The sequence below is a fragment of the Necator americanus genome, chromosome X (assembly GCF_031761385.1).
Source record: "Necator americanus strain Aroian chromosome X, whole genome shotgun sequence".
In the NCBI taxonomy this organism is placed as follows: Eukaryota; Metazoa; Nematoda; class Chromadorea; order Rhabditida; family Ancylostomatidae; genus Necator; species Necator americanus.
In genome coordinates, this window is record NC_087376.1 from 16085115 (window position 1) to 16112901 (window position 27787).

General features: G+C 41.0%; 4 protein-coding genes across 5 annotated transcripts; 2 read left to right on the plus strand and 2 right to left on the minus strand.

The window, feature by feature from the left end:
• Positions 1–130: 130 nt before the first annotated feature.
• On the minus strand, positions 131–27732 carry RB195_023466 (uncharacterized protein; the record flags this gene model as incomplete). 2 transcript variants are annotated; one of them, XM_064210912.1, is made up of 11 exons in its annotated part: positions 131–199; positions 297–375; positions 7078–7251; positions 7399–7488; positions 10519–10614; positions 16924–17057; positions 17113–17194; positions 23919–24016; positions 24076–24234; positions 25329–25392; positions 27598–27629. In XM_064210912.1, 11 exons carry the CDS (start codon positions 27627–27629, stop codon positions 131–133), a joined length of 1077 nt encoding a protein of 358 aa, XP_064066793.1. The 2 variants fall into 2 exon arrangements, with proteins under 2 accessions (XP_064066793.1, XP_064066797.1); XM_064210913.1 differs by lacking the exons at positions 131–199; positions 297–375; positions 7078–7251; positions 7399–7488; positions 10519–10614 and adding an exon at positions 13600–13706 and having other exon boundaries at positions 16928–17057; positions 27626–27732.
• On the plus strand, positions 429–3948 carry RB195_023467 (uncharacterized protein; the record flags this gene model as incomplete). Its single annotated transcript, XM_064210914.1, has 4 exons — positions 429–451; positions 3546–3628; positions 3709–3798; positions 3917–3948. 4 exons carry the CDS (start codon positions 429–431, stop codon positions 3946–3948), a joined length of 228 nt encoding a protein of 75 aa, XP_064066794.1.
• Positions 5967–6191, plus strand: RB195_023468 (uncharacterized protein; the record flags this gene model as incomplete). Its single annotated transcript, XM_064210915.1, has 1 exon — positions 5967–6191. The coding sequence occupies one exon, from the start codon at positions 5967–5969 to the stop codon at positions 6189–6191; it is 225 nt and encodes a 74-aa protein (XP_064066795.1).
• RB195_023469 (uncharacterized protein) lies at positions 9798–10190 on the minus strand (the record flags this gene model as incomplete). Its single annotated transcript, XM_064210916.1, has 1 exon — positions 9798–10190. The coding sequence occupies one exon, from the start codon at positions 10188–10190 to the stop codon at positions 9798–9800; it is 393 nt and encodes a 130-aa protein (XP_064066796.1).
• Positions 27733–27787: the final 55 nt, after the last annotated feature.

Consider the following 27787-nt stretch of genomic DNA (forward strand, 5'->3'; position numbering starts at 1 on the left):
AACATATGAATAAAATGACCGCTAATGGATTTTACTAAAATACGGTACTTTACGTACTATTCTGATGGATGTACAATCAGTGAGACAGAGAATTCTTATTAATATATTCAACTTTCTTCTTAAATGAAAACTACTTCTCCAGAAAATCTTTTGCAGGGCTGTTTGACGGAATGCAGGACTCTCCCATTGATATCTGTACCTGAAGATGTTTTTCTGCCGTTTCGTTGTTATGAATATGCGTCAAAATTCTCTAGATGTTATTCATGGTGTCATTCTCTCGTCTGGGAGTATCTTACCACTTCTGTCGATTGACGAAGAATTGCAGATTCGGCTGAAGAGGAACGCCGGTCTCGATTTCTTCGTAGAGATGCAAAACTGAACAAGACAGTGGAACACTCAAACAGTACTAGAGTGAAAATTGCAGGACAATGAACGCAAATAATGAGAAGAGGTGATTTACTTTATTGCGCTAAATCGCCATATATTCTGAAGGATAGTGTGTGTATGTGTATGTGCATGTGTATGTATATGTGCATGTTTATGTGTACGTGTATGTGTATGTGCATGTGTGTGTATGTGTGTGTATGTGTATGTGTATGTGTATGTGTATGTGTATGTGTATGTGTATGTGTATGTGTATGTGTATGTGTACGTGTATGTGTGTGTATGTGTATGTGTATGTGTATGTGTATGTGTATGTGTATGTGTATGTGTATGTGTGTGTGCGTGTAACGAACGCGATGAGACGTGTCCAACGACGTGCGTTAAATATGTGTGTTGGCCTCAAAAAACGATGAAATGAAGTAACTACGCGTGTCCACGGCGCCCATACGCCGGAGTCAGAAAACTGGAGAATAAGATGAGAAGGTGCAAGAAAGCCACAAAAAGGGTGGGCGAGTTCAACGGTGTCCAGTTTTTGCGCTATCACCAATAACTGTTATAATGGGAAACTAATTCGACGCTGCGAGACGAGTCCCACAGCATCGATACAGCGCAGCAGTCCCAGAAAGCCAGGAAATGGAGTGGGGCGAGTCTTGACAATAACCGTTATAATGGGATGGGACGCGTTACATGGCACTGAATTGGCGTGCCGGTAACCGTTCTAATGGGGTGAGAGGAGTCCCAAGGCGTCAAATCAGTGCAGCGGTGCCAGAAAGCCACAAAAGGGGTTGGACGAGTTTCACGGTGTTCAGTTGTTGCGCCATCACTAATAACTGTTATAATGGGATGAGACGAATCCCACGGCGTCGAGGCAGTGCGCCGGTGCAAGAAAGCCATAAAAGAGGTGGGACGGGTTACATGATATCGAATTGGTGCGCCGACGCCAGTAACCGTTATAATGGGGTGAAAGAAGTCCCACGGCGTCGAATTAGTGCGCGATTGCCAGAAAAGAGACAAAATGGTTTAGATGGGTCCCACGGCGCCGCTGTATTGCGCAGTAGTACCGCATAATAAAATCTGTCAATTTGTCAAGAGATAAATGAAACGTTCTGAACCGTTTTATGCCTATGGAAGCTGTTGGGTTACGTTTCACCTCTATGTACTCAACAGCATGTCTATTCCCACCGTGCGTCACCTCATCGCGTTGACAGCATTCTTTCTTCAAAGATTGGCAATACGAATGAAACCGGCTGGTTAAGTTGCAGCTATCTGTTGATATGATCTCACGTGAAATCTTGTCTTTATCACTTCGTTGATGACGTTCATCTCGTTTCACGTTAGCACACTAGTGAATGCTTAAAATTCTGTAACGAAAGGACGAAAGAAGCTTTGTTAGGAAAAGTACATTTAAAATTTTGGAAAATGCCGCTACATTCCATTTCTACTGATTAGTGAATGGGGCGAGGCGTGCACCAGAAGAAGTCTTGATGTTCGACGTTAGCCGGACGTTCAGACTGGTGTAGGGAATATTATCAGATATTTTAGTTGCAAAACACTTTAATATTGTGCATTGTGATATACACGTGCAAAACATCATGAAAGCTCTAACAAGTGGGTTCCACGTTCTATTTACTGCGCCACGACAATGCTTGCGATTTCAGTTGGAGGAGTTGTAGGTAACCTATCCAATTTTGTCAGAAATTCTGAGTTCTTGAAATTATGCATGCGGCAAGTGTAATGCCCAATAATAGTTGCGAGCTTCTTGGCATGCGAATGCTGTCTGATTAGCTTATGATCGAATACGTGACGGAGCAGGATCGCAACCTTGGAGCGATAGTAATTAGAAATACTTTCGGATGTCGGACGAAGCCCGAGTGCCTTCGTCACTCACTGTGATTTGCCAAAAACTTTCACTACCCTCCATCCCCTCAAAAAATTGAATCTCGAGTGTACCGCCCAATTTACTCTTCTTACAACACTTCTTCAAAGTGACTTGAAGGCATCACCCCACGAATCTGAGGTGGTGCAGATTTCAGGTGGAGTATTCGTATACGGGATGGGAGACTATGGAGAGGGGGGTGATTCCGTCCATTTCTTCCTAATTGCCGTAAAAAACGGCCCGGAAGATACGGCTTCAGGCGTTCTGGCGCACTATTTTCTACAGGGAGTTCGAATGGAGCGCGCCAGCCTTCTGCGACGCCGCATGCGATATACGAATACTCCATCTGAAATCCCTACCACCTCAGATTCGTGGAGTGATGCCTTTAACTTTAGTATGATCGTGATGCAACCTTTCTTTTGTTCTCGTACGTCACAGAAAGCGTATACACAACGTTCGAGGTCTATGAGCAGCTCATTACGAGAATGCATCACAAAGCAGTCTTCGCTGCTTTAATCTCGAGCCGTGCATGGGCAGGTGTCTGTCACCTTTATTCCCTGCTCCTGCTACGACACTTCTTCTAGTATAACTTTTTATTTTAACGTTGTTACTAACTGGTTACGAATTTTTGTAAAAATATAGTTAAAGTAACCATGAAAAAAGCGACATGAGCAAAAGAAACAAGCTACCCAATAAGCCACATAAGCAGCAGACACATCAAATTTTTAGGTACTACTATGCGAGCTCTGGAGAAGATAGGCATTGACGTGTTAGTCAAGTGGGCACTTTCCTTTTCTAGCTTATTACTTCTCGAGTTTGACACATGATTTTGGAAAAGGATAAGATGCTATGGCTAGAAATACCGCTCATTGCGGCGACTCATACCGCTCAGTTTAGTGGGCGATGGTTTCCTATCTAAAATGGCACTATGTAATAGAACTGAAGCATTAGATAGTAAAAAAAAAAACTTCATATTGGACAAGAACAGCAACGCTGAGCGAGCAAGTCTACGATAAACAGCTCCGGTGAAGCTAGAAGGGAGCATACTATTTGAGAACATGAAAAAACGAGCTAGTGCAGTAGTTGACATGACAACCTTTGTGAAATGTCTAACTGCGTCGTTTGTCTGATTGGAGAGCGAGGTGATGGCATCGGAAGTCGGAAGTTATCTATGCAATCACCTGCCATTTCTGAGGAGTACATTGACGAAGTAGGCAGAGCACTAAGTATACGATTGAAGCAACATCCAGATAAGCTCGTAAAACTAAACCAACCACCTCTTCAGGTCCTCATCACAGATGATGATCTATTTCAAGAATCAGCAGTCACGATTTTGTCATGTGAGCAAGACGTTATTCCAAGCAAAACGTTGGAAATGTTTTAAATAACAGCCAGAAGTTTGGTTATGAATCGTAAAGAAGAATGCAGAGAGTAACAACCTGTTCAAGTCAAAACCATCGCGGTCTTTGACCTAACGAAGAACCTCGCTGCAACTCTGACATCCGGTGGTACGCTAACACGGCTTTACCGCCATCAAGGTGAGCACTATTGTGGTCTGCCTCCACGTCGTTGTCTTCCATCCAGCTGCTTCTAGAATTATATCTAGAAGAGCTACGCAACGTCTTAGTTGGTGACATTTGTCTTTGATTTCCATAGGTTATAAAGAGGGCGATGACTCCGGAAGTTGAAACAAAAGTCGGTGACAAACTCTACAACGACAAGATTCAAAGCAGATTAAACTTCGTGAGTGATACTTTTCTAGCCCTGATTATTCAGAAGTCTGCCTAGTACACTTTTTTTCAGTCAATCGTAACCGCTTAGACATTACCTTTTTCAGCACACTAATAATATTTTTTCTTCTTATTCGTTCTTCTTATTTTTCGACGGATATGAGACTAGAACATTATTTTTCACTTCTTGCATGACCACCAGTGGAACGCAGTGTTACCAGTGGCAGCACATTCGTGTTATCCCTTCTTTCTTGTTTTTGATCATTTCTCATCTTTCTGTGTATAGTGGTGCATACGTATGATTACGTACTTAAGTACATACGTCCTATAAACCAAAGTGAATACGATCTACCCGTGGGTCTTAGAGTTGTTAGCGGCTTAAAAAAATTCCTCCGCATGCTTTAGTTCCTCAGAAACCGTTTTGCGTCATTCGGTACCACTAGCCTATGCTAGGAGTTTTCTTATAAGAGACTGCAGAATCCGTAGCAAAACTCTCGCAAAGTCATTTCTGCTCTTCGCACGACATGTTGCGGATTCTCTTCTTCGGTTTAGGTCGAGCTTAGCTCACACAGTTTAGAGTGAGGTAATTTGCAAAATGGCCTGCCTTGTCAGGTGCGAAGCAGAAACTTTCGAAGCAGTCTGTCCACAAAATCAGTTCGAATAGCACGATTCGCAAATGTCTGCGAATTTTTTTTGCGAAATAGGGCGTAGAGATGCGAGGACCAAAACAAGCTGTTTCACAATAACATGTTTTGTTCTCCACGCGTCATACACTACTTTGTCGAAGTGGTGTTATGTTGGATTGGTGTCGATTTCTACATTTCAAGCGTGATAATAGGTCAAGCCAAATGTGGATGTGTTTACGTCCTCATAAAGCAAAACAAATCCATCCGACTTTTTTTTTTTGTTTTTAGTGGTCTTTTTTATTTTGAATTATAAAGACTAAAAATATTGCGCGATTATTTATTATTATTATTTAAACGCGGATTATTTAAACGTTCCTTCGACTTCAACATTTTTATGTTCTCTCCCATTATTTTTCTTTCTTTCGCTTGAGCCCCTGTTCGATTTTAAATTCTAAGAATTGAAAATGTGCTCCACTTCTTAGTCTTCTTAGAGTGCGGGTTAGTCACGTGGCGCGTCCCTAAGTGGCGAATAAGGTGCCTGCCCTGAGACGCGGATGGATTCAAGGGACGGATTATTTCTGCGGTGCCAGAGTTCATTTATGCCATCTTTGCATTCCGTACGTCGGTTCGGGCAAAACCTGCAATCAAGCGACTGGGAGGGGCAGGGGAGACGATTTGGGGTTGGCTCCAACAAATCTGCACTCTGCGAGCACGCTATGTTCTTCCACAAACCAGTAGGGCGGGAAGCTCGCGACCTGCCGATGGGTTTTAATTTTTTTACGGGATGTAATAGTGATAAGAAAGACTCTCTTGATTCCGGAGGAATACCTGGTACGGTAACACCAGGAAAGACGGGGTTGCAGGAGTCATATAGGCTACCGAAATGAAAAAGGACAAGGATGACGATCTGTACTTATAACGTACGTAAGCTTGAATCTGAAGCGACAATCAAATATCTAATGGTGGCAAGGTAGGAAGTTTAAGTACGACTGACCGAAACGAAACGACGCCACTCACTGAATCCCGTGCATGAAAAGAGAACACTTTCTCTATGGAGCATGTTACAGTAGAGGAGTTGGTGGAGTTGGCGTCCTCGTCAACACGACGGTGGCAAGGAACATTGATTCTTTCAAACAACTTACAATCTCGAATCGGACGATTACATATGAGAAGATGTGGTTCAACGCCAGTTTTGACAATATTCGTCGTTTACGCTCGTTTACGCTTTTACAAGGTCATAATTGGCGATTTCAACACCAACGTTGGCCCAAAAAGAACGACTGGGGACTCACTGCTTACAATTGAACAAAGGGGAGAGGATTTCCAAGTTTATCATGACGATTAAGACCCATGGAACTCACAAATCCAAGAGCCCTCCTCTACACTGGACGTGAGAGTCACCCGCAAAATGACCACATCATCGTCAGTAAAAGATTTCGCCTGAAGGATGTCTCTGTTGTGCCGAAGTTCTATACGGGATCGGACGATCGCCTCCTCCAAGGAAGATACTCCTTCACACGGAGAGAAAAGAAAGCAGCGAAGTCCAGAGAAAGTCCCAGAACTACCGTTGAATAGGATCTCTTCGTTACGAGAGCCGGTTTTTGGGAAGGGTTTTCTCCGCAAGGGATAGCATCGATGACGAACAGGACCGGCTCGTTGAACACCTTCATTACTGCACGATAAGAGTTCTAAAACCACCAAAAGAAGCCTGTCTCCGGAGACTCGTGTGCTAATACGCCAGCGTGGAGTGGCACGAGCCGCAGGCTACCAGGGACTCACGTGCGAGCTCGCAAGGCTTTGCAAAGCCAATCAAAAGACGCGGACGAGTACTCTGCAAAATACAAATGAAACAACTATTGCATCAAGAAGGGGAATGGAAAAAATCATCTACGACTTCTACTCTGATCTCTTCGACAGCCATGTCCACTTGCCTCCTCACCATCTGAGGGAAGACGGACATGTTATTCCAGAGGTTATCCCGTAAAAAGTACGACATGCTATCACGTCGGTAAGCACCAGGTCCCAACAGAATAAGAACAGAGCACCTGAAGAACCTTCCGCCAGTACTCACCAACATCCTGGCGACGCTCTTCATATTACCTGTTGGAATGCGAGGTTCCTAAACAGTGGAAAACCAGCAGTGTTGTCGTATAAAAAGGAAAACCCACATGACAACGGCAACTATCGCCCATTCGTGGATAACCAAGGTGTTCCTACACAGTACATTGCGGAACTTTGAGAGTTGAAGAGTAACCTTACGAATGGAAATTCGCCATCCTACAAGAATATCATCATGAAAATGCGTTTAAACGACAATCGTTGGACGAGAATCGTGAGCGGCTGTGTTTCACGTGGTATTAAGAGCACCACAGGAAGACTGTCGTTTCTGAGGTCAGACTTCCTTACGGAGTCATTGAAGATAAATTTCGATGCTCTTTGTGTCCCAGGATGAACTACGAACTCTGGCACGCGATCGCGACAAATGGAAGGATTTCCGGTGCTCGCTCGAACAGCTCCAAGAAAATCAACTGGGGTAAGGCTGATCAAGTTGATAAAAGTGTAGTTAACCAGATGTCGAGGTCCTCCTGTCCTAGCTTCTAGATCTGCAAGTGTTTTTGAATATGAGCTGCCAGTTCTAAGAAGGTACCCTATCCACAAGTAGAAAAGAGAGAAGAGCATGAAAAAGGAAACAAAAAGTTTCCACGAATATTCCCCTAAGTAGATTTAAGCTTTTGCCTCATCAATTAGTCCTTCCTTTTAAATCTTTACTCTTCTTTCTAACCTAGTTTCCTTTCTCTTCGTTACTGTGATCATGCTCTGAACTATTACATATTCGTATAGTTCCGTGCAAGCGGCTATGATTGCAAACTTCCTGAATAAGAGAAGTTACTTTATTTCAGAAATTCTTTCATAAATTCAGATTATGTATTGCGTCTTGGGGCCGGGTATAAGTCTGATTGTTACCTTCACATGGTGGTACTGCTTTCACTAAACGCAATCAGGCATTTGAGTGTACGCATTGGGAATGAACGAGCTATATAACCTGCACTGTTATAGAGTAAAAGTTTCCCATACATTGCAAATGTATTTGAAACTTTATTTAAAGCATTTTCCATCATTAGCTACGAATTTTTCTATCTTTCACTCAGCATACGGATTCCACTTTGAACAAAAATTCCTGTTTTGAAGCCATTCAACACTCAATTTTTGGCTTCTTCGTAAGAACTGAGGCGCTGCTCGGCTAAGTCATGAAACATCGACTGGAGCAAGTGGTAGACTGGAGGAGCAACGTCTTAAAAATAAGGCGGGCAGAGTAGGACACCCCATCGAAAAGTTCAAAGTGTAAAAGTATTTTTGAAGTTCGAATGTTTTCTTGTCTTGAAACCTCGGCATATTCTGTCTATGTTTTGTGATAGTGTGCCTGCGAGGTTTCTAGATGGAACCTTTTATCTGCCTGACGTTTCGGCTTTTTCGCCGTCTTTAGAGGCCTAAGTAGAGGATGACTGGAGCAATGCTTCGATTATCCCGTCAAGTGCCAAACTACCCTGGGTCAGTGTTTCGATAATCGTTCAAGGTAGCAAAAACAGAAACCCATCTACATTGAAAATAGTCTTACGTGTTGTTCCACCGGATGTGACGCGGCTGGTAGCACACACTCGTCACTCAGTGTACCAGCGAATGAGTATTGCTGCGCGTAGATCACCAGATATAGATGATGACGATATAGATGATTTGATCTACACACAGAATATCAGGCGGTTATAGGTCACAGAGCGGTACAAGTGGCAAGAACTCATTCATTATCGACAAGCATTCATTCCTATTATTCATTGAAGGGTTTCTTTTAAGAATCCAAAACGCCTCCAACGTTTTCCTTGCCATATTTCTGTTTCGTAACGTATAACGCATTTCACATCGTAATCGTTTCCGTTGTGGGCCTCATGTCTGTGCCTTCCTACTTGTGTTATCAAACTTTTTCGTCGTTTTCCTGCCATGTGTTCATTAATCCTCACTCCAACATTCCTACCGGTCTCCCCAATGTAAGTTGCATTGCACACCAAGCACTCAATCTCATATATTACACCCATTTGTGCGCAGTCGCCTGTTTTCCCGTAAGGACAAATAACACATCTTTCACAGATGCAGTATCTATCACATAGTCTGTTTCTAATAAGCTGGCTTTTGATGTTTGCATTTGGGATATTTACCAAGATCACATCATCTTGTAATTGTGCTTGGATTATGCTGCGCTGAATAGCGGCACTGACACTGTCAGAGATAAAAGGAAAACAAAGAGAAATTTTATTTTCGCGCGGAACATTGCTATTTACAGTGCGGGTTCTTCGGTAATGCGGACGTACTGTATGGCCATTAGCACGTTCGATTTTTAAAGCTAGTTTTCGTGATTCGTGTCGTTTCTTGGTTGCCAGTGCATACTTCACTGGCGGTTTTGAACATATTACTAATCACTGCGCGCTTTACTGCAGTGGGATGTGCAGATTTGGCTTGCAACAAAATGTTTTTGCAACTTTCTTTGCGATACCACTCTGCTCTAATAATGCCATTTGAAGTACTTATTTGTGTGTTGAGGTAAGGAAGCCATCCTTCTTTTGGGATTTCTCGTGTGAGTCTTATGTATTGCGATTGTTGGCTGAGTAAAACACTCATCCATTACGAACTGTCTAGATGTTATGAATGCAACATTCGTGAATATATCTGCAATACAATCTTGGTCTACGCGAAAGCACTAGTTCTTCGATTCTGCTCATGAAGCAGATCGCCAGTACTGGTGCTAATTGTTGACCCATTGCTATTCCTCTCAGTTATGCGAAATAATTTCCTGACCACCTGAAGATATTACAATTAAGGCATTCCTTGATAAGCGTTATTATTGAGTTTTTCTAAGGTCATATGTTCTCAAGTTGTTAACATGTAAATCTATCATCTCAGAGAGAGCCTGCAGCGCCTCACTGTTTTTTTACATTCGTGTAGAGTGAGGTCACATCAAAGGACTCTATTACACAGTTGCCCTCAACTTTCGCACTGCGTAATCGCTCAAGGAAATTTTTTAATTATTAATATTAATAATTTATATTTCACGATTTTATTAAGGAACCACGAAATTCGATCTGTTGGCAGCTTACGCGTTTTGACGAGGCTATAGAACACAGGGCAGGTCGGTTAGTCAAGCTTGAAACGGCTTACAAATCGTTCGTCAAGACCAGCAGATTTTCCTATGGACATCCATACATGATTCAAGCGTTTGCACTGCACGAGGAATTCTTTCTCTGTTACGCAGCGATGGATTGTCTCATCTTGCAAGTGAAGATTTGTTATTTCCCGATCAAGAGCTTGTGACATGACTACGAATTCTCCACCCTTATCGCTAACTGAAAGGCGCATTTTCCCTTTAGTAGTCATTTCGCGGATTTCTGTGAAACCCTGATATTGCTCGCGCGTGAGATTGTTAAGGGTGAATCGTCTGTGATGATTATAAGCGGACAACACCCCAGACAGTAGAATCCTAAATTTTGTGTCTGTCTCGCGTGGTGATCTATACGCAGCAATTCTCATTCGCTGGTACACTGAATGACAATTGCGTGCTACCAGCCGCGCCACATCCGGTGGAACAACACGTAAAACTATTTTGAATTTAGATGGGTTTCTGTTTTCACTACCTTGGACGATTATCGAAACACTGACCCAGGATAGTGTGGCACTTGACGGGATAAACCTAGCACTGCTCCAGTCATCCTCTATTCAGGTCGTCAAAAAGCCGAAACGTCAGGCAAATAAATGGTTCCATTTAAAAATCTCGCAGGCACACTATCACAAAACATAGACAAAGTATTCTTGAAGATTTTTGCAACATGTGGCAAGGGTTGCCGTCTTGAAAGATCACCTTGTCATTTTGCATATTTGAGGCGTTTGAACTTTAATGCTCGGTCCAGCTGCATCAATTGTTGTTGGTAAAGTTCTTAGTGATGGTTTCGTTAGCCTGGAGTAGCTCATAGTAGATTACTCCTAGCTGATCCCTTCGCGTTCTCTGTCGCTGGTGTCAAAATCGCCACTTTTAAAACGCCGAAACTCGTACTCACATGATTTCATTGATGGACCATCTTCCCATATGCTCCACACAGTAATCGATTATTCATCTGCTGCGATTTTCTTCAAATTAGAACAAAAGTGCATCGCTTTCCGCAAATTGTGTTTTGTTAGCACTAAAGATGACATATGTGGAGCATAAAGAACGTCTGTTGTCTACACTTCAGCGACTCAAATGAATGGATGGCACACGCTGATTTTTAGAGGGAAATGATGACGATTAGTCATGAATATAGTTACTAGATACCAGTTACTAGTTACCTACGAGGCTAGTAACGCCATCCTTTCCCTCAAAACGTATTTGTACCCCTAATAGCGCACTGCCAGAGCCCATAATGTGATATTGGATTCTGCACGAAGCAATTAACCAAGAGCAAAGTATGTTAATTTGCAACGAACAGAACTTTCTTGTTTGCTGACCTTATTCAGATTGTATGCATCATAAATGATTCGCGTTTTAGCCTTTATTTTTAGAATTCTGTTTTCGATTTCATCTACAGAAGCTTTATTTTTTATTCTACAAACTTCTTTTAGCGCAGCATTCGTATCGGAAGAGTTCGCGGGTTGGTAAGCACTGGTATGGTAGCAGCTCTCTATAGAAAACCGAATAGTGGGTATTCTTTAGTTCCCATTAAAGGATGCACATTGCTAGCAACTAAAATTTCGGAGGATTCGGTGGCTTACAAAGGGGCACCGTACTGGTTTTCTAATTTTCGTAGAAGTTGCTCGAGGAAACGCACAACAATGAAAACTCAAAAAAGGCACCAGCGCAAACCTCAACGGTGAGGAGGTTATAATTAAGAGCTCAACGAGACGAAGTGCGCAGAAGGTAGATCAGTAAACATGACAACCGTTCTGTTTCCTGTAGTATGACGACAAAAGCGTTCACACTATTCAAGCACCGTGTCTGATGCTATCGCCTAACCAGAATCGTAAGGAAGCTCTTTATAGCTGTATGCTAAGTTGGAACTGTAACGCTTGCCCTAGTTTAGCTAGAATTGATCTGAAAATTGTCACGTATATCGTTCACAATAGTCATCTCCTTTCAGCATTATGTTGAACCAGTCTGAACGTCCGACTAAAGCCGGACTTCAGACTTTCTGCGGTGTTTGCTTCGCTCACCTTCACTGATCAACGAAAGTTGATATTAGTGCCGTTTTCTATGAAATTGGACTTGTGTATCTCCAACAGTCTTTCTTCCTTAGTTATATTATAACTAAAAGCGAAAGATTTCACGGTTTTCTTTCTAAACTCGTAAGTTCTATATTTGGAGAACATTCAAACTTCAGCTTCAAACACTCCTTACCAATACATTATATACAAAATTTAAAAATATCACTCGAAATATGGGTTTTTCTACTGTTTTCCCCAGACAGTTATCAACGAATGATGTTTTGGCGTAAAATGATGTGAAAGACATCATTTTACTGATAAAGATAATGTTCCACGTCAGATCACATGAACATCTTGCCACTATTTAGGCAGCTGTTCGCATGCTTTGCAGAGCGGCATGCTACCAACTTGAGGCGAACGAAGAAGGAAATAGACACGCAGAGGAGTCATAAAGGTGAAAAGTAATGTGCCCTGTGGCCACGGTTGTGAAACATGCCATTTACCTTTTGCGAGATGCACACGAAGTTACTGCGCACGATTTCGATGCCCTTGACCCGTCTCAGTCCATTTTGTAGCTACCTGGCGCTGGCACCCCAATCCGACGCCGGTGGACCCGTCGCACCCCCTTCTATAGGTATTTGGCGCCGGCGGGCCAATCCTACGCCGGCGGACCCGTCCCGGCGCGCCAATCCGACGCCGGTGGACCCGTCGCGCCCCCTTCTATAGGTATCTGGCACCTGTGGACCCGTCGCACCCCCTTTTATAGGTATCTGGCGCCTGTGGACCCGTCGCACCTCCTACTATAGGTATCTGGCGCCAGCGCACCAATGCGGCGCCGGTGGACCCGTCGCACCCCTTCCATAGGTATCTGGCGCCGGTTTCTCCTGTTTTCTATAAACGGTTGTCAAAGAATGGTGTTTTGGCATAAAGTGACGTGAAAACATCATCCTAGTGATAAAGATAACGTTCCATGTCATATCGCATAAACATCTTGCTACTATTTAAGCACCCGTTTGCATGCGTGTTTCCACTTTCTGAGAACGGCATGCTACAAACTTGAGGCGAGCGAAGAAGGAAATAGGCACGCAGAAAGGTGAAGAGTAAAGCGCCCAGTGGTGATGGCTACGAAACGGCTGCAACCATTTATCATTTGCGTCATGCACACCAAGTTATTGCGCACCAATGACCGGGTTCAAAGACGCCGCTGGACCCGTCTCCTTCCATAGATACGCCTTCGATAGGTATCTGGTGCCGGTGGACCCGTCACACCCTCTTCTATAGGTACCTGGCGCCGGCGCACCAATCCGACGTCGATGGATCCGTCGCACCCCATATTATTTATATCTGACGCCGTTGGACACGCCGCACCCCCTTCTATAGGTATGTGGCACCGGTGGACCTGTCACACCCCCTTCGATAGGTATCTGGTGCCGGTGGACCCGTCCCACCACCTTCTATAGGTATCTGGCGCCGGTAGACGCGTCGCACCCCCTTCTATAGGTATGTGGCACCGGTGGACCCGTCACACCCCCTTCTATAGGTATCTGGCGCCGGTGGACGCGTCGCACCCCATTTTATAGCTTTCTAGCGTCGAGGCACCAACTTGACGCCGGTGAACCCGTCGCACCCCCCTTTTTGAATTTTGTGACTGACACACACACACACAGACAGACATACGTGACAGAATAAGCCCGTTATTATATACATGATAACAAAAGATCATTTCTACTTACTCCATTCTAAAATATGAGTGAAGTCGATGCTTTCACTCACAGCTATTGTGATTTTTATTGATTTGCTTGAGCTGTGGCCAAGATTGGTATTGATAGTTATTAACAGCTAACGTTTCGGCGTTTTCACTTTCATCAGAGCCTGGAAAAATCGAAGCCATTAGTGATTTATTCTCTCAAGCGCCTTATCACCTACAGAAAGCATCCAAACGGTAGGCAAACTCAAGCAGCAACACAATGGCTAGTGCTTACCTCAATAGCTAGACCTGGTAACGCAACAGACCACAACGTACCACAACTACGAGTCACAAGGGTTTTTTTCAAACATCTGACGGCCCGCCCCGTAGATCGAAACCCGCACAGATTTTGATATGGAGCTAGTTCGTTTGTGATCGCAATGCACTCATCCTTCATGTTCATTTTTGGACTTTTGGCGGTGATCCAAAATGCCTCTAGTGTTCTGCGTGCTATGATCTCGGACTCGAACGATAGTATAACAATATAATAATATAATATACGACGAACGAATCGAACGATCTGTTAATAAATATCAGTACCAATCTTGGCCACAGCTCAAGCAAATCAATAAAACGCTACGTATTCAACATGCAAAAACTCAAGGACAGTCGAACATGGGCTATTGTGATTATTTCATGTTCGTTTTTTATTAAGGTCCGATCTTCTTTCTTTTTTTCTTTTTCTTAAATTCTTAAATCTAGTTAAATGTACTCACATAATACAAGTTAGTTAAATAAAGCGTGGGTTGCTCAAATTAAATGTCGCCTCACTAACACATTTATCGAAAGTGAATAATGTTCGTGTCTTTGCGCCTCCTTAATCTCCGAGTTTCTCAAAGTATTTCTCAACAAAAAGCAACTAACTGTTCAAAAAATGATTCTGTTCTGATATTAATCTGTTGAATTCTTTGTGGATGCTGTTAGATTTACTAGCAAACTTATCATACCGTGAGACATGTAACCAGTTAATAGGACAATTATATCTGCGCAACTCAGTTATAGAAATGTGTTAGTTTGCATCTTAGAAAATTTTTCACATCATTTTCTTCTGCTCTTGGAGTCGTGAGAAACGCGACTAGTTGGCGAGATGAAAAAAACGGCGACCTGCAATCAGCACTTGCGCAGTTAATGATTGTTGCAAAGCGTGTTCGATTGCAACCCTTCATAGCGCAACTCGACTACGGTGTAACGCATGCAACCAATTGATGAGAGTAACTACTATAGGTCGCACCCAGAAACGATAAGTAGTTTCTGAAAAACTAACCAGAAGATACAAAGTAGAGTGGCACAACTGAAAACAGCTCAACCCAAAACACAAATAATAGACTAGTAGGTAGTGAGCTTTTTTTCAAACTTAGAAAATGCACGTGGAAATAAAAATTCTCCAAAATGTCATAAGATGTCCCCTAACAGAGTATTTTGTGCTCTGCAAAGCACTTCCATTGAAGTATTTTAATTTCATAAACTCTTGCTTTTTTTGAGGAGACAAAACGAAGCATAGTCGACAGGTCCTCCTCCACATGATCGAAGTAATGTAAGGCAGCCAAATCTGCCTGTGAGATTCGTGCTGTATGTAGAAGATATCGAATGAACCATGAGAATGGGAAAAAAGTAGTTGAAGTATTCACGAACACAGGAAACAAAAATGAAGTAAATCAATGTGAGGGTTCGAAAAATTTGTTGCATGAGAGGAAGTGGGAATGAGGGGAAGAACAATAGTCGAGAATGTATGATAAATCATTTTTGTTGTGGATTTTTTTCTCTTCTTCTTCCTTCTTTTTCTTCTTTTGAAGAATGCAAAAAAAAATTCTCTTCAACCTTCGATCAATCTTGGTCTACAGTTGTGTGATCCGTTGAGGTCAAAATTATCGTTTTCGGAACGCAAAAAGCAATGATGTTCAGTACTTCCTTTTCCTCCATACGCATCACCAATTCCATTCTCGGCGGCCTTATCAGCTCCGTTAGAAAATGAAGGAATAAGGATAGAGCTGTCTTGAAGAGCGATGAATCCCATATCAGATGAGAACATAACATATGACATTTAGTCAACATATTTTGTTTCTATGCGCCTTTTTCTGTTTAAAGAATACTCATTTTTTATTCCACAACCCGAAAGTAATAACGATTGCCAAAAGTACTATTTCGTATCTGCAGCATACTAGATGCCGGACTTGGTAGATTTGGACTTCTCATCAACAAAGTGCGGCAATAGATATCAATTTTTGTTAATCAATAAAACCTGAAGCTTAACTATCTTCGTACCTTGCACTCACTGCCTACCTTGCACCTTGCACATAGGAACACACGTCTCATAGTGGAACGAGCAGCTTGAGAGGCTTTCCGAGACCATCAAATGTCTAAGGCTATTCATGGAACCTCGCAACGCCTTCCTTTCTGTCCTAGAGGTGCGACTTGCCCAGTGGAAGGTAACATAATGAAATAGACCACATCATCGTCAATAATTTTTTTTTTGGCTGCGAGAACCCTATTACACCAAAGTTCTGCACAGGATTGGACCACCGCCTCCATTAAGGAAAAGTTTCATTCTCACGGAAACAAGGAAGCATAGTTTACAGAGCGATTTCCCAAACTATTATTAACTGGTATGTTTTCGCTTTATTAGCCAGCTTTTGTGAAGACACCGTAACGCTAAGAACATCCCAATTCCCTAACTTACGTACTTCCTGATTTCACCTATGCTGATACAACGTGAAAGGGACAGATAGAATACGTAGGTTCTATTTTACATCAGCGAAGCCGTTAATGCCTAGAGATGTGAGATAAAGTGTGTCGGACGCGATTTCCAATGAAAATCGGACCAGAAGAGCGAGCGGATGGGTATCACGTAATCATATATTATATTAAATGCGTAACAGGAGGATCGCTGATCCAATCTTTGCATTCCTACAAAATCATTCGAAAAAATTTACTTGAGGAATTTGAAGAACAACGGAAGTAAAGGTATTCTAAAATGTGGTTGTAAAAAGCAAAAGGTAAGGTCAATCAGCAATCAGCCATTTAGGATTCGGAGAAATCTTCAGCTTCCTCCTCGAGAGACGAAAGAATGCTTCCTTCTCCCTCCTCTGTCCCCCATCCACTATTTCGGTCTATCAGTGGTCAACACATTTCTGTGTAGATTTCCAACTGAAGATTTTGCTTATTATCATTGGCAAAAGGCGTGACTATAATCTATTGCGACAGTTATTATATTTGCTATGTATGCAGCCGTAGGCTGCTCGCAATTTTTAATTACGCAAATGCATGAACGCTATATTACATGATAAATTGGATAGATGTGCAGTTGCATGTGTACGGCTGAGCATCTGACGTAATAACACTAACCTACAATCCTGATGCAAATGTTCTCCTTGATAGCTATAGAATGGTCGGTTACCGACTGGAATGTTTACGAGAAACTTCTTTATTGTTGTGCGATATGGTGCATAGATAAGTGATGTAATTAATGGGTTGACTATCTAAACAGTGTGAAGTCCCATCACCTATGTTCATGTAATAAGAGAAATGTCTTACAGGATTAATCGTCAGAAGGTATATCAATATCCAAGCAACCCAGTTCATCATCTGCTTTCCTTCGCAGGAAAGCTCTGACCATCTGAAAACAAATATTTAGTGAGACTAAGAAATCGGCTCTAAGCTTTATTTTGCTACAACCCATGAGCATAAGTTTTGTCGGTTGAAAAGAGAAGAGTGTTTTATTTGATATATGATTATGATTTCCTGATATATTTGATGATAGTTCCCCTAATGGAAATGTTCTATAGATATTTTCTGTAGTAGATGCAAACCGTAGCAAGCGACCAATTTTATCTTCGAGGAAATTGTACTTCTGTTTATTAAGCATTCAGCAAAATGTCATACTCTACATCTTTGTTTGCCCGTACACTTGTACTATATACAACACCGCTACTAACTTGTGTCCCAAAATCCGTCGCAAACCGTCGGAATTCTTGGAAGTGGTCAAAATTAAATTTTGAAAATACCATTCGAAAGTAAATAAGCTGCTGATTTCAAATATACTTCGAGAATTTACTTTTGACAAATGTGTGGCCTGAAAACGGGCAAAGTTTCCTCAAGCCCCGTTAATTACTTTCACACCTCCGCAATCCTTCCATTAGCATATCCCGCGGATACATCGCCATGGAAGGAAGGGGTGTTCATAGGATTTCCGCTTATTTCTCGAAATTGGACAAAATGTTTATTACATCCGTAATCAGGAGATTATTTAGAGCATTTTGATACCCCACATCATATGTTGGTCCGAAATTTCCTTCCTCTTCAGAAATTCACGAAAGTGCTCCATCGAAGATTAATAAAACGTCACACTTTCAAAGCTGTGAAAAATCTTCTCGGAAATTTTTCAGCGAACAACTTGTACTGACAATAGTTCATATTGTAAGCTTCTAGCTTTGAAAATGTCTAGTTTTTCCAGTGTCAAACTTACAACATTACTCTATTTCGTTATTTGGTCAAATTTTTGAACAGCTGTCAACGGCTTAAAATGAACGCTTAAGTGTCGCGATTCGGTATTTGCCTAGAACTGTTCTTCCTTTACGAGAACTGAATTAGGTGCTAACATCGGATGAGAGCTAGACATGGTTTTCGAGTGACCAAATTGAGGAAATTTCGTCTGTTTTCACAAACAGAAATTTTTGCAGCCTCTGTGAATTCTTTCAGTACCTCAAATAGCTAGTTCTTTTCACAAAGAGACGCTCTTTCGAATGATGTTGAATTCATTTTTATTTACAAACTTCAAAATTTCAACACTGACTCCGCCCTCTTATAGGGCAGGCGATATTCTATAGCTGGAATGGTTATCGCGGCCCTGGCACGGTCTGCCAGGCATCTCACACCTTCGATAGGTGATTCCTCTGGCGATTCGGCGTCACAGAGAGACAATAATGTTCAAACATAAATGAACGGTGACGAGAATTCTACACAGTTCTTAGTCATCGGAACCATACAGCTACTTCAATTTCACAGGCTTTCGGAAAGAAATACAAACAAACGAAACAAACCTCCTGAAAAAGACAGACATGTAACAAATTAAGACGTTTTATGGAAGAAAAAATCGAAACTTTTCAAATTTTCGAATTTTCCGTGTATTGCAGTTCAATTCGAATAATATTTACTTCTTCCTTTTACCTTCCCTCTCCTTTTCTTTTTGTTTCTTGGTTTAGTTTCGTCAGTCATTTTCCTTCCTAGCCGTTTCAAATTATCACTGCTGTTTTTACAAATAAGAACTCTTTAGAATTCTCGTCACCGTTCATTTATGTTTGAACATTATTGTCTCTCTGTGACGCCGAATCGCCAGAGGAATCACCTATCGAAGGTGTGAGATGCCTGGCAGACCGTGCCAGGGCCGCGATAACCATTCCAGCTATAGAATATCGCCTGCCCTATAAGAGGGCGGAGTCAGTGTTGAAATTTTGAAGTTTGTAAATAAAAGTGAATTCAACATCATTCGAAAGAGCGTCTCTTTGTGAAAAGAACTAGCTATTTGAGGTACTGAAAGAATTCACAGAGGCTGCAAAAATTTCTGTTTGTGAAAACAGACGAAATTTCCTCAATTTGGTCACTCGAAAACCATGTCTAGCTCTCATCCGATGTTAGCACCTAATTCAGTTCTCGTAAAGGAAGAACAGTTCTAGGCAAATACCGAATCGCGACACTTAAGCGTTCATTTTAAGCCGTTGACAGCTGTTCAAAAATTTGACCAAATAACGAAATAGAGTAATGTTGTAAGTTTGACACTGGAAAAACTAGACATTTTCAAAGCTAGAAGCTTACAATATGAACTATTGTCAGTACAAGTTGTTCGCTGAAAAATTTCCGAGAAGATTTTTCACAGCTTTGAAAGTGTGACGTTTTATTAATCTTCGATGGAGCACTTTCGTGAATTTCTGAAGAGGAAGGAAATTTCGGACCAACATATGATGTGGGGTATCAAAATGCTCTAAATAATCTCCTGATTACGGATGTAATAAACATTTTGTCCAATTTCGAGAAATAAGCGGAAATCCTATGAACACCCCTTCCTTCCATGGCGATGTATCCGCGGGATATGCTAATGGAAGGATTGCGGAGGTGTGAAAGTAATTAACGGGGCTTGAGGAAACTTTGCCCGTTTTCAGGCCACACATTTGTCAAAAGTAAATTCTCGAAGTATATTTGAAATCAGCAGCTTATTTACTTTCGAATGGTATTTTCAAAATTTAATTTTGACCACTTCCAAGAATTCCGACGGTTTGCGACGGATTTTGGGACACAAGTTAGTAGCGGCGTTGTATTTGCAATTTTTCATTTAATTTGATACTAAGTCGCCAAAGTTTCCAGCAAGACTGAGAAAAGATTGTAGAACAAATGTTTCTCAACACTAGTGAAGGAAAAACTTTGCTCCGTGATTACTGTTCGTAACAAGCCAATATTTTGCAATGTCACGCTGTAAGATACAGCTTTTCGTCGTGTTTTTTACGTGGAATAACTCAGCTGAAATTACGATTTGTTTTTCTTTCAAGAACTACTTGGTTTCCAGCCACGACGATCTTACTCACGATTATACCTCCTAGTAGAGGGTTTCAGTATGCGGTTGCTTCCGAGTTCTAAAAATACTACCCAGTTTTTAAAATTATGTTTTTGTGATGGAAGTTGGGGCCACTATTCCCTTCACTTTTGGAAGATTTATGGAGCTAAACTTTTCACCTACACCTCACTTCACGAGAAGAAACAAAGGAGAAGTCTAAAAGTGAAGATGTTACATAGAGTAGTGCAGGTGCGAGGTTGCGATTGCACAGATGATAGTTCTAAAAACCGTACCAGAACCGTACAAACCTTTGTTCTGGAATCGATAAGTTGATGTGTCTGGGAGGATAAAAACATTGACTTGATCTATCAGTTAGATCCCGTAGGGAATTGCATAGGCTAGGCATTCGTTTGCAAACCTCAGACAAATTTGAATAGAGGTGACATCCTGAGCGGATTACTCAACGCCAGGAACTTTATCACTTTAGTAGTTCGAATGTTCTCTTGTCTTGAAACCTCGGCATATTCTGTCTATGTTTTGTGATAATGTGCCTGCGAGGTTTTTAGATGGAACGAGGTTATTTGCCTGACGTTTCGGCTTTTTCGCCGTCTTCAGAGGCCTAAATAGAGGATGACTGGAGCAGTGTTACGTTTATCCCGTCAAGTGCCAAACTACCCTGGGTCAGTGTTTCGATAGTCGTCCAGGGTAGTGAAAACAGAAACCTATCTACATTGAGACTAGTCTTACGTGTTGTTCCACCGGACGTGGCGCGGCTGGTAGCACGCACTTGTCACTAAGTGTACCAGTGAATGAGTATTGCTGCGTGTAGATCACCAGCGACGATGTAGATAATTTGATCTACACACAGAATATCAGGCGGTTATAGGTCACAGAGCGGTACAAGTGGCAAGAACTCATTCGTTATCGACAAGCATTCATTCCTATTATTCATTGAAGGGTTTCTTTTAAGAATCCAAAACGCCCCCAACGTCTTCCTTGCCGATATTTCTGTTTCGTGGGCCAGTATAACGCATTTCACATCATAATCGTTTACTTTGTGGGCCTCATGTCTGTGCCTTCCTAGTTGTGTTATCAAACTTTTTCGTCGTTTTCCTGCCATGTGTTCATTAATCCTCACTCCAACATTCCTACCGGTCTCCCCAATGTAAGTTGCATTGCACACCAAGCACTCAATCTCATATATTACACCCATTTGTGCGCAGTCGCCTGTTTTCCCGTAAGGACAAATAACACACCTTTCACAGATGCAGTATCTATCATATAGTCTGTTTCTAACAAGCTGGCTTTTGATGTTTGCATTTGGGATATTTACCAAGATCACATCATCTTGTAATTGTGCTTGGATTATGCTGCGCTGAATAGCGGCACTGACACTGTCAGAGATAAAAGGAAGACAAAGAGAAATTTTATTTTCGCGCGGAACATTGCTATTTACAGTGCGGGTTCTTCGGTAATGCAGACGTACTGTGTATGGCCATTAGCACATGCAACTTTAAAGGCTAGTCCTCGTGATTCGTATTGTTCTTGGTTGCCAGTTTCACCAGCGGTTTTGAACAAACTACGAATCACTGCGCGTTTTACTGCACTCGGATGTGCAGAATTGGCGTGCAATATGATGTTCTTGCAACTTTCTTCGCGATACCACTTTACTCTAATAATGCCGTTTGAAGTACTTATTTGTGTGTTGAGGTAAGGAAGCCATCCTTCTTTGGGGTTTCTCGTGTGAGTCTTATATATTGCGATTGCTGGTTGAGTATTCGGAAACACTCGTCCATTTCGGATTGATGCAACAGTCGTCAATATATCTGCAATACATTATTGGTCTACGCGAAAGTACTGGCTCTTCGATTCTGCTCACAAAGCAGATCGCCAGTACTGGTGCTAATTGTTGACCCATTGCTATTCCTCTCAGTTATGCGAAATAATTTCCTGACCACCTAAAGATATTACAATTAAGGCATTCCTTGATAAGTGTCATTATGCGAGTTTTTCTAAGGTCATATGTTTTCAAGTTGTTAACATGTAAATCTATCCTCTCAGAGAGAGCTTGCAGTGCCTCACTGTTTTTTACATTCGTGTAGAGTGAGGTCACATCAAAGGACTCTATTACGCAGTTGCCCTCAACTCTCGCATTGCGTAATCGCTCAAGGAAATGGTGCGTGTTCGACAAATGAGATGGTATTTTAGGCAAAATTTGACTCACGATTTTATTAAGAAACCACGAAATTCGATCTGTTGTTCCTCCCACACAACTTATTATTGGTCGGATTTTGAATGTTGCCGCTGATGTTGAGTTCAGCTCATCGGGGTTCAGCTTATGCGTTTTCGCGTAGACCAGTAATGTATTGCAGATATATTGACGACTGTTGCATCAGTCCGAAATGGACGAGTGTTTCCGAATACTCAACCAGCAATCGCAATATATAGGACTCACACGAGAAACCCCAAAGAAGGATGGCTTCCTTACCTCAACACACAAATAAGTACTTCAAACGGCATTATTAGAGTAAAGTGGTATCGCGAAGAAAGTTGCAAGAACATCATATTGCACGCCAATTCTGCACATCCGAGTGCAGTAAAACGCGCAGTGATTCGTAGTTTGTTCAAAACCGCTGGTGAAACTGGCAACCAAGAACAATACGAATCACGAGGACTAGCCTTTAAAGTTGCATGTGCTAATGGCCATACACAGTACGTCTGCATTACCGAAGAACCCGCACTGTAAATAGCAATGTTCCGCGCGAAAATAAAATTTCTCTTTGTCTTCCTTTTATCTCTGACAGTGTCAGTGCCGCTATTCAGCGCAGCATAATCCAAGCACAATTACAAGATGATGTGATCTTGGTAAATATCCCAAATGCAAACATCAAAAGCCAGCTTGTTAGAAACAGACTATATGATAGATACTGCATCTGTGAAAGGTGTGTTATTTGTCCTTACGGGAAAACAGGCGACTGCGCACAAATGGGTGTAATATATGAGATTGAGTGCTTGGTGTGCAATGCAACTTACATTGGGGAGACCGGTAGGAATGTTGGAGTGAGGATTAATGAACACATGGCAGGAAAACGACGAAAAAGTTTGATAACACAAGTAGGAAGGCACAGACATGAGGCCCACAACGGAAACGATTACGATGTGAAATGCGTTATACGTTACGAAACAGAAATATGGCAAGGAAAACGTTGGAGGCGTTTTGGATTCTTAAAAGAAACCCTTCAATGAATAATAGGAATGAATGCTTGTCGATAATGAATGAGTTCTTGCCGCTTGTACCGCTCTGTGACCTATAACCGCCTGATATTCTGTGTGTAGATCAAATTATCTACATCGTCGCTGGTGATCTACACGCAGCAATACTCATTCACTGGTACACTTAGTGACAAGTGCGTGCTACCAGCCGCGCCACGTCCGGTGGAACAACACGTAAGACTAGTCTCAATGTAGATAGGTTTCTGTTTTCACTACCCTGGACGACTATCGAAACACTGACCCAGGGTAGTTTGGCACTTGACGGGATAAACGTAACACTGCTCCAGTCATCCTCTATTTAGGCCTCTGAAGACGGCGAAAAAGCCGAGACGTCAGGCAAATAACCTCGTTCCATCTAAAAACCTCGCAGGCACATTATCAAAAAACATTTATCACTTTAGTTTTTTTGAAAACAAGTATAATCTAAAGGATCCTTCCGGAGCTAAGAACGAACGAAACAATTCCTGGCCCTTAAAGGATTCTTTCATCAAATAAAGATTAAAAAGAGAGGTGATAAACATACGTGAAAAGGTGGATCCTTGCAAGATTCATGATTCGGTAAGGTAGCAAACTGCACGATGTCCACACTGTAGTGGCAAATATGAACACTAGTGATTTCACCTGATATGCCTGCTGTTATTGAAGTTGACAAACCTACAAACGAAACAACAATAGCGAACCTTGTTTTTGAAAGCTGATGTGTCTCCTCCGCTCTCTGCATTTCGTTTCTGGCGTGTCAAATTGAACAAATATATAGAAACAAACAAAGAAGATGTCACAGGCAGTACACAGAATAGAATTAAAAATATTTCGTAGTAGAATTTTTTGCTAGGTGACATCTACAATGTTATCAACTCGACGATTTTTACATTAAAATGCATTTCGTTTTAAAGCTAAAAATAGTATATTTCAGAAACTGATCGTAATGACCACCTAACCAGCCTTCTTGAGGTTTTGAGATACCAAACAATACTGACTGATTTAGCAATTACGTTAACATCATAATTATACTGGGGTCAAAACGACATGAAGCAGGGTGAAGCGCATGAAGTGCTAAATTGCGTAAGCATTTGCGCTCGAAGCGGCGGGGTGGAGTGTAGAGGTTCGAATCGAGAGGGGATCCTTAGTAGCACCACACATCGCTGACTTGCAGAGAGGAGAAGAGGGAGCAGTGTTGAGGTAGTACAGAAGTAACAGCAGTGAAATATCTTTCGGCTCACCGGCTTTCACGCCAAATGTTGTTATTCTTAGTGACAGGAGTTTGAAGTGGCTGAAAGGGCAAGTCTTTTCCTTCTATTTAGTTGTAGTAGTCTCATACCTAGCCGTGATCAGCTTGCGCAAATGATGTTGCGAAAGAGTAGTAGTAGTGAACGCTTTTAGTGGTATTTGGTGTTATGGATTTTGGTCGTGCAACGAGCAAGGGCAGTGAAACAACAGGGATCAATGCCTCTTGTACGCAGAAGAGGCACTGATCAGCAGAAGTCGCTCTCTCCCTCAGCTGACATAGACCAGGCATTGTAGAGGAGATGGTCGAATCGTAATCGCCTCTTGGAGGTATTTAAAGTGCGTATCGGAACCAACGACGATTCTCGCCGCGCGGCGAGAGCCGTTGAACCGCGCCGCCAGCGCTACTGTGAACTCGGTGGGAGCCTTATGCGCAACTGCATCGTGTTTGATTCAATCATTTTCGCCGTCATGCAAATGAATGACGAATTCCAGATCATTTGCCCTCGTATATAAAAGCCGCTACGCTATTTTCACAAAAAAAAGCAATTGGCAAATTAAGCTAATTATCACAGCTACAATGTCAACCAATATTGTCTAATGGCTCTGACCTCGAAAAACGTCTTTAGGCAGCCACTACCACCACTTTCAATGCTCCCTCCCCAAATCATCTTCTTACTCAGTTGTGTTTATGAATTTATGAACGCACCTGCAAAGAGCAGTCAAAAGAATGAATATAAACAATGTTGAAAAGCCAGCAGTAAGATATGAACCTGGAATGACAGATAGATAGATAGATAGATAGATAGATAGATAGATAGATAGATAGATAGATAGATAGATACATACATACATACATACATACATACATACATACATACATACATACATACATACATACATACATACATACATACATACATACATACATACATACATACATACATACATACATACATACATACATACATACATACATACATACATACATACATACATACATACATACATACATACATACATACATACATACATACATACATACATACATACATACATACATACATACATACATACATACATACATACATACATACATACATACATACATACATACATACATACATACATACATACATACATACATACATACATACATACATACATACATACATACATACATACATACATACATACATACATACATACATACATACATACATACATACATACATACATACATACATACATACATACATACATACATACATACATACATACATACATACATACATACATACATACATACATACATACATACATACATACATACATACATACATACATACATACATACATACATACATACATACATACATACATACATACATACATACATACATACATACATACATACATACATACATACATACATACATACATACATACATACATACATACATACATGCATACATACATACATACATACATACATACATACATACATACATACATACATACATACATACATACATACATACATACATACATACATACATACATACATACATACATACATACATACATACATACATACATACATACATACATACATACATACATACATACATACATACATACATACATACATACATACATACATACATACATACATACATACATACATACATACATACATACATACATACATACATACATACATACATACATACATACATACATACATACATACATACATACATACATACATACATACATACATACATACATACATACATACATACATACATACATACATACATACATACATACATACATACATACATACATACATACATACATACATACATACATACATACATACATACATACATACATACATACATACATACATACATACATACATACATACATACATACATACATACATACATACATACATACATACATACATACATACATACATACATACATACATACATACATACACATACATACATACATACATACATACATACATACATACATACATACATACATACATACATACATACATACATACATACATACATACATACATACATACATACATACATACATACATACATGCATACATACATACATACATACATACATACATACATACATACATACATACATACATACATACATACATACATACATACATACATACATACATACATACATACATACATACATACATACATACATACATACATACATACATACATACATACATACATACATACATACATACATACATACATACATACATACATACATACATACATACATACATACATACATACATACATACATACATACATACATACATACATACATACATACATACATACATACATACATACATACATACATACATACATACATACATACATACATACATACATACATACATACATACATACATACATACATACATACATACATACATACATACATACATACATACATACATACATACATACATACATACATACATACATACATACATACATACATACATACATACATACATACATACATACATACATACATACATACATACATACATACATACATACATACATACATACATACATACATACATACATACATACATACATACATACATACATCCATCCATCCATCCATCCATCCATCCATCGCATAAATGCATATGTATGTATGTATGCATTTATGCGATGTATGTATGTATGCATTTATGCGATGTATGTATGTATGCATTTATGCGATGTATGTATGTATGCATTTATGCACTGTATGTATTTGCGATGTATGTCCACGGATCTCCCTCACAGCCGGTTAGTCGCGAGGTTACGTGGCGTGTCCCCGGGTGGCGGATAGGGGGCTAATCGCGGACTAAAAGCGACCTTATGCTTGACCAGAGACGCGGATGGATTCAGGGGACTCACTCCCTCTTTCTGATGAGCCAGGACTGACTCATGACATCCTTGTATCCCGTACGTCGGTCCGGCCAAAAGCCTGCAAGTGACTGGGAGGTGCAAGGGAGGCGGTTTGGAGTCGCCTCCAACAAATAAGCTCCACATTCCGTTCTCCACTCCGGGAGAACGGAAGTTCCCAAAAACTCATGGGACTAGAGGC